The 12,464-nt window shown below is 35.1% G+C and overlaps 3 protein-coding genes across 3 annotated transcripts in view; 1 reads left to right on the top strand and 2 right to left on the bottom strand.

Moving 5' to 3' along the window:
• The window catches only part of LOC140756567 (oxidative stress-induced growth inhibitor 1), an 80,475-nt gene extending 73,472 nt beyond the window's left edge, over positions 1–7,003 (bottom strand). Inside the window, exon 1 of the mRNA XM_073092091.1 lies at positions 6,770–7,003. The gene's annotated coding sequence lies outside the window, so the exon portion shown is untranslated. The remainder of the gene's footprint in view (positions 1–6,769) is intronic.
• A 513-nt stretch (positions 7,004–7,516) lies between these two features.
• On the bottom strand, positions 7,517–9,230 carry LOC140756569 (ubiquitin-conjugating enzyme E2 T-like). Its single transcript, XM_073092094.1, has 2 exons — positions 8,835–9,230; positions 7,517–8,318 (listed from the first exon to the last, which is right to left on the bottom strand). Exons 1-2 carry the CDS (start codon positions 9,091–9,093, stop codon positions 8,092–8,094), a joined length of 486 nt encoding a protein of 161 aa, XP_072948195.1. The 5' UTR covers positions 9,094–9,230; the 3' UTR covers positions 7,517–8,091.
• A 783-nt stretch (positions 9,231–10,013) lies between these two features.
• Positions 10,014–12,054, top strand: LOC140756570 (ubiquitin-conjugating enzyme E2 T). The gene is made up of 2 exons (XM_073092095.1): positions 10,014–10,416; positions 11,403–12,054. Exons 1-2 carry the CDS (start codon positions 10,155–10,157, stop codon positions 11,609–11,611), a joined length of 471 nt encoding a protein of 156 aa, XP_072948196.1. The 5' UTR covers positions 10,014–10,154; the 3' UTR covers positions 11,612–12,054.
• The last annotated feature ends 410 nt before the right edge of the window (positions 12,055–12,464 follow it).

Below are 12,464 nucleotides of genomic sequence, written 5' to 3'. Positions count from 1 at the left end.
CATCTATTGTTGTGTCATATAACTAAGTATTTTTGAAAATAATAAAATGAGTAAAAATAAGTAAAAAATAATGAACGTTTGTTGGTACGGAAGCCTCCATGTGCGAGTTCGACTCGTACTTGGCGAATTATTTACCCTTTGGCTACGAAACCCTACAAAGAGGCTGCAGCCAACATTAACTCCAAAGAGACAATCATTCTAGAACCCGTACTGATTCGCCGATAACCTCAGTTAGTCATCTAACCGTACACACACATATAGAACCGAACATATACATATAGTAAAAATGTACATGTGTTTTATAAACGTAACCATCTTATCGTATGCACGATTACAAAAGATTGCGCAATATAATGGGCCTGCAGACGTGGGTTAGGGATGGGACGGTTAGGGGGAGGAGTTTTATCGATATTTTACTGTTTTTATTAGGTTGGGTTGTATGTATGTAACGGAAACTCGATTTTTACCCACTTTGAACGGTGTAATTAATTTAAAATTTTGAAAAATTATCAAGGACCGATAACAATACATGATTTTAATAAGTTTATCCCATTCTCCTCATCAGGAATCAGGATTAACGATTTTCCTTGTGCGATTTTAGCGTTATTTTTAGTTTTTAAACTATAATTATTAAAAGTAACGATATTTGGTAACTTGTACTTTGAAAGGTGGTAGAGCACGTTTGTATCGACTTGGCAGCCCTAAGTGGTACCATCGACATACCAATTTCTAACGAGAAGCTGTTTTGCGTTTCGGTTGAAGGGTAAGTAGCTGCCTTTTATGATTGTAAAATCCTTTGTGATTAGACTGACGGTACCACCACACTTATTTCTGCCTAATAATAGCAGTATTAAATGCTGCTATGTTCTGGTTTAAATGGTGTGGCAAGGACAACATACTTTTACGAGGCCTTCCAGCTTAATTCTTAGGGGTAGCAGCGCATCTGTGGCCGACCTCAGGTACGAACGTAATCTTATCTGGGGTTGATTGCAGGTGTCAATGGCCGACAATAGCCACTTACCATCAAGTGGACAGCATGTTAGAAATGAATTATCACTTGCTAAACGGTGAAGGAAAACATCACGAGGAAACCTGCATACCTGAGAAATTAAAAAGAAAAAAAAAAGATTCTCAAAGGTAAGTGAAGTCTACCAATACGCACTTGGCCAGCGCGGTGGACTATGGCTTAAACCTTCTCATTCTGAGAGGAGACCCGTGCCCAGCAGTGGGACAGTAATGGGTTGATGATGGACAGCATGTTCGTCTACCACTTGTATATTATAAACAAATCGATATGTAGTTATCTAGTAACATCACTATCCAACAAAAACTCACCAGTAGTTACAGAAAACATTCGTAACCTCGCGATTCGCTGCATGACTTGCATGTTTTGAACTAAAAATAAAATAGGTATACGTACATTTTCAATGTCTGTCTACGAATTTAATAAAATTTTAAGTTTGTCTCATTTTATAAGCCCCATGTGCTTTTTATAACAGCTTATTTTTTTATAACATAGGACTAGCAGACGAGCATGCAGTCCATCTGATGGTAAGTGGCTACTGCCGCCCATGGAGCTCTGTGATCGACCTCAAATAGGATTAGATATTCCTACGTGAGGTCGGCCACAGCTACGCCGTTACCCCTGAGGACTAAGCTGAAACGCCTCGAAATATATCCCTTACCACACCCTTCAAGATGATCGAAGATCTAGGGGTTCTATGTTCGAACACCAGGCATATAGTGATTGTCTAAGTTATGTGCGTATTTGAAATAATTATCACAGGTATTAACGGCGAAGGAAAACATCATGTTTTATTTAAAAGTTTTTCAGATCGACTGTAAAATTTACTGAAAAACTAAATAAAAAATATAACAATCACAATGAATAAATGATCTTATAAACGATGTCATTATTTACAATGGAATATAATGGCTTCATTTTTAGGGTTCTGTGCACGAAAGATAAACACGGGAGCTTATTACTGAGCCTGTAATGTCCTTCACAGGGCTCTGTCTCTTGAATCGTAGGTAAAAGAAATATTTTTACAGTGTGTATTACTATTATTTACTAGCGCCGCTATAAAAACAAATAATAAAAATATAAATATAGTTCAAAAAACTAAAAAACACGCTTTTATAATAAAATCAAGTAAAAAGTAGAAAAGTATTCTATTTCATTCTTTCATACATGCAGGTTAAGATAAGGATGTATGTTGATCTCTTTCTACTGAAAAACGGAGTTACTCACAGACAAACATACAAGTGAAGCTAATATAAAGCGTGTAAAAAGGGTTCCAAGTGTGGACAAGAAAGCTGTAATTTTCGCCGTGTTTGGGTTAATCTATTGAATCGTCACATAGACATAATTATTCATGTACTTTATAGTTGCAAAGATAACAAATTCTAACAAAATACTTTGTTGGAAGCCTTTTTGAAAAACTTACGACATTTACTTACCAACTTTATGGTGTCAATTTTCGATGTGGTCTGAAGTAGTTCCAGCTCCACATGTACCATTAGGTTAAGTTTAACATTGTAAAATCCATTTTTTTTAAAAGATGTGTGTTATGGAGTTTCTTTCGCCGCTTCTTCTCCATAACGAAACACCTTGTGAAGTGGTGGTAGTTTGACATTCAAAAAGTGCTCTGTAAAGAACCTATTTTGAATCAAAAAAAAATATTTGATTTGATTTGATGTCGGTTATATAAAAAAATCACTTTTATTATTCGTCCCAAATATGCGTTATTATGCGTCCCAAAATTACTGCCATATTTGGTAGTACGGAACCCGACATGCGCGTTCCACTCGCACTTAGCCAATTTTTTGTTTCTTCTAGATCTGTATTCAAGAATAAACTATAGATTAAAATTATTTTACGACGATAACGTTGAATTATAACCTTGCTGTAAATAATGAGACAAATTGAGGCCAGACCGCGAGGACAGTACATGTACTTTTTAGTTGTGACATTGGCTATTTACGTTTTTATTCATATTTTGTATTACCCGACCGCGGAAGGTAAGGTTCTTCAAGTATATTTACATTTTGTTCATATATTTTGTTTTTCCTGCGTATTTGCATATTTATTATTTTTTTTTTTTGAAACACCTTAAAGTAAATGTTACAAGGGTAAACTTAATGCCTAATGGCATTCTCTGCCAGTCAACCCTAGGTGATGGTGATAACATGTGGTAGGCTAATACAAAGAAAACAGTAACCTGCATACGATACAAATGAAACAGTTTATTCATATTTTGTTAATTTTTATGTAAATAGATAGATAATTTACCTAACTGCGTATAATCTTAAAATATATATAACTCAAAGGTGACTGACTGACATAGTGATCTATCAACGCACAGCCCAAACCACAGGACGGATCGGGCTGAAATTTGACATGCAGGTAGATGTTATGTAGTAGGCATCCGCTAAGAAAGGATTTTGATAAATTCTACCCCCAGGGGGTAAAATAGGGGATGACAGTTTGTATAAATCTTCTTAGTTAATAATATTACTTCGTAACGCGAGCGAAGCCCCGGGCAAAAGCTTGTTAAGTATAATGTTTTTCGAGCGTATGTATGTTTGTTATTTTGTTTTACCCGATCGCGGAGGGTAATGTTTATCGAGTATATTTACGTTTTTATTCATATTTTGTTTATTTTTACCTTACTGCGAAGTGTACCGTTTTCGAGCATATGTAAGTTTTTATTTTTTTACCCGACTGCAGAGGGTAATGTTTTTCCAGTATGTATGTTTGTATCATTCTTTGGTACGTCCTAAAGCCCAAACGGCTTAACGGACTTTAACACAGCCCCGGATTTTCAATTTTTTTAAATGCCGCCCCCGACCATAATATATTTATTTTTACCGAAATATGCCTACGCGCCTCGCGATAAATAATTTTCGTGCATAGTAAGTAAAAGTTAAGTAAATGATGTAAAATGTATGAAATTCGTTTGTAAAGTGTGAATTTGCCCGCCCTCTGAATTTGCCGCCCTGGGCATAGGTCCCGGCTTGCCCCCCCTAGATCCGGGCCTGCTTAACCATTTCGCAGGAGTAACCATATGCTGTATTATTACTTAGGTTTTTGTAAGTACTCCAGAAGGAACAACATCTATGCCTGGTCTCTTCTTCAGTACTATTATCATTACTGATCACTGACCCACCGCTGGGCACGGGCCTTCTCTCACAGTGGGATAGGTTTCGGCCATAGTCCATCGCTTTGACTAAGTGCTAATTGATAGACTCCACACATCTTTAATTTTTTTTAAAACTCTTATGCGTGTGTGTATTCAGTATATTTTCCTTAAACATTAAAGTAAGTGATAATTAAATCCTAACACGCACATAAAGAAATACATTAGATCAATCTTAAGTGCGTGTCTGAGATCCGTACTTCGGATACCCCGATTACCGTCCATTATTAATACTAATTTATTATAAATATTAATAGTATTAATTTATTCTTTACGCTTTCTACACTTACAGCCCCACACTACGATTCCCTGTATCGTGGGTGCCATGGACACACACACAGACAAATACACACCCAGACCCAGAAACAAAAATCTAATTTCATCATTTAGAAATCTGTCTGGTCGAGGATCGAACCCGGGACCCTCTGCGCGTCAGACCGGTATGGTGACCGCTCCGCCACGCGGATCGTCATTGATGATCAAGGACGACCCGTAATCCTAATTCTAACTAATGATATAAATGCAGATGTGAGTTTGTTTGTTTGTTTGTTCGCTAGACACTTTCGCGCCTTATATATCAAACCGATTGCCATGATCTTTTTACGCACGACAGGCAGGGGTCCAGAAAAGGACAAAACTTTTTTCCCGAAATACTACTGTTCCCGAGTGATAGAAAAAAAAACAACTATTTTCATTGAGCTTCAGCCGCAAGCCGCGGGTTCTTCTTTCGTTATTGCCATACTAGATAATAAATCTCACTAAAGAAAAAAATGTCAATGTCTATCTACTACAATTGTTCATTTTTGATATTTGGTAGGCAAAAAATTGACAGAACGGTTATTAACGGGAGGACAAGATTATATTTGTAAATCTAAATTTACATAACAGGTTAAAGTAAGGCCTCTTACACACTAGCGTTTATACGGCGTAAGCGTTCAATAATCGTAATCTTGACGCAGACGCCGCGACGAAAACGCATTGTAGGCGTTTTACCAGCATACCTTATTAGTTCTGTACACCTGGTAAATTATTAACTGGAAAACATTTACAATTGCAGGTGTAGCAGTGGTTAATATAGGAGTAGCAGACGAGCACGCAGTCCAACTGATGGTAAGTGGCTACTGCCACCCATGGACATCTGTAATCAACTCCAGATAGGATTAGTTTCCCACCTGAGGTCGGCTACAGATGCGCCGCTACGCCTGCAAACTACGAAAAACTATGTCTCCCTTACCACAACCTGCACACCAGAACACAGAATCGCTTAACACTGCTGTTATTAGGTAGAAATAGGTGTGGCGGTGGTGCCGCCGGAGTGAAACCACAGAGTTCTAGCACTTTCTAGATACTAAACCGACATGAGTATAATGCTGTTGTGGTGTCTGCTCATGTGTTTAAGAATTGATTGTGTTACTAAAACGCTAGTGCAAGACAGCCCTAAAAACAAATATGTTTAAATTTTTTTATAAATAAGGAAGGAAAAACTTACTATCTAAGATTTGTATGTGGGGTTTCCCCTCACAGTTAAAATTGGAACAGGTAAATTAAAAGTCAAAAACCTTTATTACCTAGTTGTATTAGTAGTAGTGTTACTGTCACATTTCAATACCTTGTTTGCAAATCAGCCAACTCCACTTTTTGTCAAAATGGCTTTTTTATTTATTTTTATAGTAAATGGCGTTGAACGAAATCAAAATACATAAAAAAAAAATTACAAAAAGTGGAGTTGGCTGATTTGCGAATTAATGTATTGATATGTAAGAAATTGATTCAAAACCTTTTAGGCATAAAAAAAATCACTTTTTGGTTTATTTTTTTTCCAAATTTGTCAATGCATAATCTCTCAATGAATCACAATAACTGAAAACTAATTTAGAATAGCTGATATAAGTTTGTATAAGGATATTTAAGGCAACGGTACCACACCTTTGTAGCCATAACACAACAGCGCTTAAGTATGCCATTATAATACAGAAATAGGTATGGTTCGGGTGCCTACAAGGTCAGACCCAGTTGACTTAAGTTATAAAATACCATGAGATTAAGATTGAGAAAAAATGAACCTTCCCATTATAACCATATCATACAGATGTCTGTTGAGACAGAAACATTATAATTTATACAAATTATTATGCTTATAAGAACTGTCAAGATTATAAATATTCTCACTACCATTATTTAATGTTATATGAATTTAATACCACGAAACAATCAAAGATAATATCAAACAAGCGAGCAGATGTTTTACAACATGCTCTTCTGAGAACGACGCCGGCGGTCCAACATTACACCATCAAGTATATATTAACTGAATGTTACGTAAATCTGCACGTAACATGTAAAATAAACTTCACTTTTGCGAATTTGAGTGATAAAATAACAATTTCAACGCCCAAATCCATCATAAAACACGTTTATGTAAGTTTTGCGAGTATCGATTTGGGAGGCTAGTTATATCGAAAAATGCGGTCTTGTAAAGAATAAAATGTTTAATACGCCGCCTAAATCGTTCTATTAACTAGTTGTACATCGCTTAGTTATGGAATTATACAGAAAAACGTAATACGTACCAATTTCATTGCAGTATGCGGCAGCAAGGTGTCTGCCATCACAATTACTTAATATTGCACAAAATACTGTTAAATAATACACTACTATCACATCTAACACTAATTTAAGTTACCGCTAATGTTTTAAAGGTTTTAATAAACAACAAATTAAACTTTATTGATAAAATTAACTGTAAATTAATCAATCACAAACACACCTTTTCTCCGATCATTCGAACTTTACGAAGAAAAAACCTTCATAACTTCATTTCAAAATCAAATCCATTATTGACATTTCAGGGTTACGTTCAGAAACTGTTACTGTTACCCAACGTGGATTATTTTATTCCAATACTCGAAACAAAAAAATGGTTAGAGATAACACATACTTTTGGGAAAGTGTTATTTCGGAATATGATGAAGTTAATTAATAATTGCCGCTAAAAGTGTCCGGAAGATATTGTCAAAGAGTATAGTAGTCCATTGGATATTGTAGTCATATAAGCAACCCCAAATACATTATCTTTCTTGTTAAAGCTGGCTTATAACGCCATCTATATTTCGGTCTGTTAACTAAAGCAGTTAGTATATTTATTTAAAAAAAGTTAGATGATATATTAAATTATTAACTCCGATAAATATAATATTTTGTACACCTATTATATTTATCTGAGCTACTTATAGAAATCATATCAATTTCTACCGATTGGGTAATTTAAGAAATAAAATAATGTTGAGTCAAGAAAATCATTTATTAAACAAATTATACAATATGATTACAATTTTATGTTATAGTTACGTATTTTTTTTTCCTTCACATAACTATGAAATAACTAAGTTTATTAAGTACTTATAAATCTTCTATACTTACAATTAACTTTTTACATGAAAATAAAACTGAATATTTTAAGTGTTTTTTAACAAATAATAAACAAAAATATGTAGTCACTTAATAATGTATGTACCTAGGTCATATATTTCAACATTTAAACACATTTTCAAAATTTTTAGGGCTTTGCTTTACATGAGGTCAGTATTCAAAATATGACAAAATAAACCTGCAACTTCATAACTTATAACATCAAGTATTATTATGTATATCTTGTAAATCATTTGTAATTTATGTATAATTCTATGTACCTATATGGTACTAAAGTTTATTACTTATGTATTATAATAGTTAAAAAATCTGTTATATATTATTAAGTTTCATAAGTATTTATTATCAAAAAATAAATTGTTTTCTTACATCTTGTAAAATAAAGATTTCAATTTTGTAAAAACTAGTTTTTGGCATATTTTGAATGAATCTTGTAATGAAGTTTTATAATTTCAACCTTGTTTCATAAAGATTTCATCATTGCAAACTTCTCAGTAGTTTCCCGAGCCTTTTTCAAAAAGTTTTCATGATCAAACTTGTACTCTGTAGCTATGTCTGGATCTAGAGGATCTTCAGCATTTGGGTACGCTAGGAGGGCCTGGAAGGCGACCAGTACAGTTTCTACCTGGGTGGTCGGTAGCCATGAACCTTTTGGTGGCATTACTAAAATATCTAAGCAGATGCGGCCAGCTGAAATTATATGGATAATGTATCAATGGAGAACTGTGTTTGGCTGTTGCCTTAAGCTTTGTTTATTTATTCTTAATTTACCAAAAAGTAGATGAAATTAATTCTTAGTAGGAGAATACATAACTGAGTAATGGTTAATTATTTTGAGTCTGATATTTTATTCATAAATTATATAAGAAGCAAACAGGCATGAAGTCCACCTGATGGTAAGTGGCCCATCGCCCATGGACATCTATAATCAACCACAGGGTTACAGTACTACCTGAGATTGGCCCCTTACACACCATGAAGGGGTAACCTGTATAAAGTCATAAGTTTCTCCCTTGCTGTGGCAAGATAGGTGTGCCTATCGAACAAAACAGCAGTATTTAAGAATGCCATTATAACATAGAAAGTTGATTATGGTGTCTTCAGAGTCAATTCATTAAGGATTCTACTTAAGTTCTTACATTTATACATCAGGTGGACTGTCCGTTTATTCGGAGTTATGTACAAAAAATGTATAAAAGTATCTACCACTGTCAATATTAGGATGTCTTATTGGCGTAATTAATTTTATGTACGGCGGTTCGAATGGGTACTTGTCTGATAGATGGACTTCTAGATCAAAGATCCCTTTCTCGTAAGGAGATCCTTCAGGACCCTGAATGTTAGCCACCAACACGTCATACGTATCGTCGACTTTGGGTTTGCAAGTAATACCCCATGGTGGTGTTTCTGCAAGTTTTCGCATCTCTTCAGCCAACCGGGCCGTCCGCGCGCCTCTGTTCATCATTTTACTTATTTTATTCAAAACTTACGTTGCTATTTGTGATAAAAAATGTTATTTAGAGTAAAATTTTGTTTGTTTATATTTTTAGCTATATAAAACGAGTAATGACGGATTTGTCATTTTGCTGAATTTGGCATTTGGCACTGCAACAGTGTTACCAACTCTCAAAAATATTTATCCCTAAACTGAAGTCGAAACCCCCTATAATTGCATTAATTATTTGAAAATTCCCCTAAAAATATATTACACTTTTTTTTTTGGGATGCCGTGCCACCTTATGGCCCGTTTCCCGTTTTTTTTTTTTTTTTAGCCCCGCCGTGCCCGCTCAGTACATGTTTGTTTTAGACGCCGTGCAAGCTTATGACACGTTTCCCGTTTTTTTTTTTCTTTTTGCTCACCGCGCCTTTACAAAACCCCTAAAAATACCCCTAGACATATAAAACCCCTAGAAAAATCCCATACCACTCATTTACCCCCTAAATCTGGGGGGAAAACCCCTAAGTTGGCAACCGTGCACTGCAAATTGGCAGTGACATTGTTCCTTAGTGGTGTCAATACTATCATTCGGTTATCAGTAGTCGATTATAAAAAAATCTGGTAGCAATCTATTTTAATCGAGTTTGAAAAATTATATTTATACGATATAACCTGAAGGCTAATAGGTATTTCATCTTAAAAATTAGCTTCGCCATATAGCCAGGAACATTTCGGATATTATGCACCAGTACATGGCGTGTAAATAGCGTAGGAATAAGAGTATGTTGTTGTTAACTCATGAGATTTTCTTACCAAAACTCCCTTATCAAGTATTGTACTAAAACTATAATAATATGGTCTCTATAATCGCGACATCTCGATTTTGTAGTCTGTCAGCTTGCTCACTTGTTGTCGTTTGTCACTTTTGTCAGTGACAAAGGACAACAAGTGAGCTTTGAGTTGACTGCTAATTGAATCTTGTTGTGATTTGTCATTGTGAATTACATTTTGCGATAAACACCCAATTTCTTAGTTATTTTACTTTATCCCTCGACTATATACTATATATTGGTTCTATTACATACACAATGAGCGCGGGCGGGAATACATTGCGTATATTACGATTACGGAGGGAAATAGAGATGTTTGAAAAAGAACAAACCGGCTTCCTTTGTTACCCAAAAGTTGAGGATGTTTACGACGAATTGGTCGCGCATATGGAGGGTCCTGAGAAGTCTCCGTATGAAAACAAGACTTTTAAACTAAAAATTAGTCTGCCCGGAAATTATCCGCACGAGCCGCCACTCGTCAAGTTTACTACGCCGGTCTATCATCCGAACATAGATAAAGGTAAATTTAATTTTTATGTGTTCATGGTAGCCAATGTACCGTGAACGAACGTGTGCCGAATGTTCGTCGTTTGTATATAGTCCGCGTAAAACTGCTAGTCCGCTTTGAATATAGAAATGAATCGCGTCGCCATAGTAAATTGTATGCCTACACCTGCTCGCAACAACTTCAGAGCGGACTAGTAGTTTGGCGCGGACTATACCTATATACGAAATGTTTAGAAAAATTTGATAGCATGGTTCAGATGTGCGAACTCTTGAAAAGTTGCAAGAAGTCGCTACTCCTCAAGCTATGAACTGCTCTACAACCTATTGACATACAAGCATTATTTTGCAAACACACACATGTTTTGATCCCTTTAGTATGTGATAACATTTCGTGACTCGTGACTAGTCCACTAATTCTTATCTATATTTTATTATGTAACAATGAGGATAAGTTTGATATTTGTATAAAATCTGTACATATTTCCTTGTTCATTAGTTTGTATTTTATTTATATTAGTTTACTGTTTAAATACAAATTTAGATAATGTCCTGTAATTAACATCATAATAAATGTACCCCTGTACCTGCCTTATGGGAACTCTCTCCCCGAGGAACGACACACTCAGAACACTGATTTAACCATAGATAAGTATAGATATCTCACCGCCTTGTAATTGAAGGAAGCCATTAAATGGCTTAAACGGCTGACAATTCTGTCGGCCGTTTAAGTCGGGCTTATTGGCTGCCATAATGTAATTAACGCGGAACAATGCCGACATGCGCAGTTAAGTGGTGCAAAAAGATGAAATGGAAGAAAAAGTGCGGAGAAATATCATTTCATTCATAAATGATCTCAAAACTACAATTTATTATATTTTTCAAACACCAAAATAGATGACTGTGACAATTTCAATCGTCAATACTGGTTACATTTTCTTGTTAGGTTGATTAATCTTTACTAATCTATTTATTTAACAAATACATGTTTGTTCATTACAGAAGGCCGTATCTGTTTGGACCTGTTGAAGAACAGTGAATGGAAGTCTACCAACAAGTTACTAGATGTATTAAACTCTATCAAGGTGCTGCTATCAAATCCTAATTGTGACGACCCACTCATGCAAGATATTGCTAATGAATACAGATTTAACAATACACAATATTTGGAAAACGCTAAGAAGAACTCTGGAGATTCAAGTCTAGCTTAATTTGCCGTGTAAGAGTCAGATGAACGTATCTACATTTTGTCAATTTTACAAGAGAGCAAAAATAGTGTGACTATTCGCCATTTCAAACTTTGCCAGCTGATTAATAGAGATTATATTCAGTTATGATATTGTGATGATACAGTGATGATATTGTGATGATACAGTGATGATATTGTGGACATACAATAATCTTTGATTAAAAACATATTTTTTGCAAATACGTTCTTATAGATCTAACAGTTACCATGACAATTAAAACTAATTTAACGGTACTCATAATACGTTATTCTGGGTCAGTCGAAAGTGGGTCTTATGTTACTTCTTTTTTTGTTACTTGTGAATATAGCGTTACGTCGTTTTGCCATTTCATAAAGGACTACATTGTGAACCATTTTGTGAAAAAAAAGGTTTTTTTTATTTTTTGTAGATACGTTTATCTGACAATTACAATTACACCATTGACCTGTTGAACGTGGTAGAACCCACTGAGTTGGAGTGCCTCGAAAAAGTATATCTCCCCTACCACACCCTTAAAACCAGAGCACAGCAGCGTTTAACACTGCTGTTATTAGGTAGAAGGTGTGTTAGTGATGCCAGATGATTGTCAGAGGGTTCTACCATTCTCCAAAAATATTATATAAGCAACTAAGGGGGTGGGAGGTCTTACTTTGCATTTTGATGGCCTGGATGGTGATTACAATTCCAATATTTATCCAATTACTGACTTGCAAAATTTTACAAGTTCTAATTCCAATAATTATATAAGCATAGCACACAGGGCTAAAATATAATACTATAATAAAAAAAACTGTAATACTTGAATGATAAATATTTAATGAAATGTGTTAAAGAA

The sequence above is a fragment of the Epargyreus clarus genome, unplaced genomic scaffold (assembly GCF_041222505.1).
Source record: "Epargyreus clarus isolate Ecla_fem2 unplaced genomic scaffold, WU_Ecla_fem_2.2 ptg000035l, whole genome shotgun sequence".
NCBI classification, from domain to species: Eukaryota; Metazoa; Arthropoda; class Insecta; order Lepidoptera; family Hesperiidae; genus Epargyreus; species Epargyreus clarus.
This window is presented reverse-complemented; position numbering and strand designations above follow the sequence as displayed.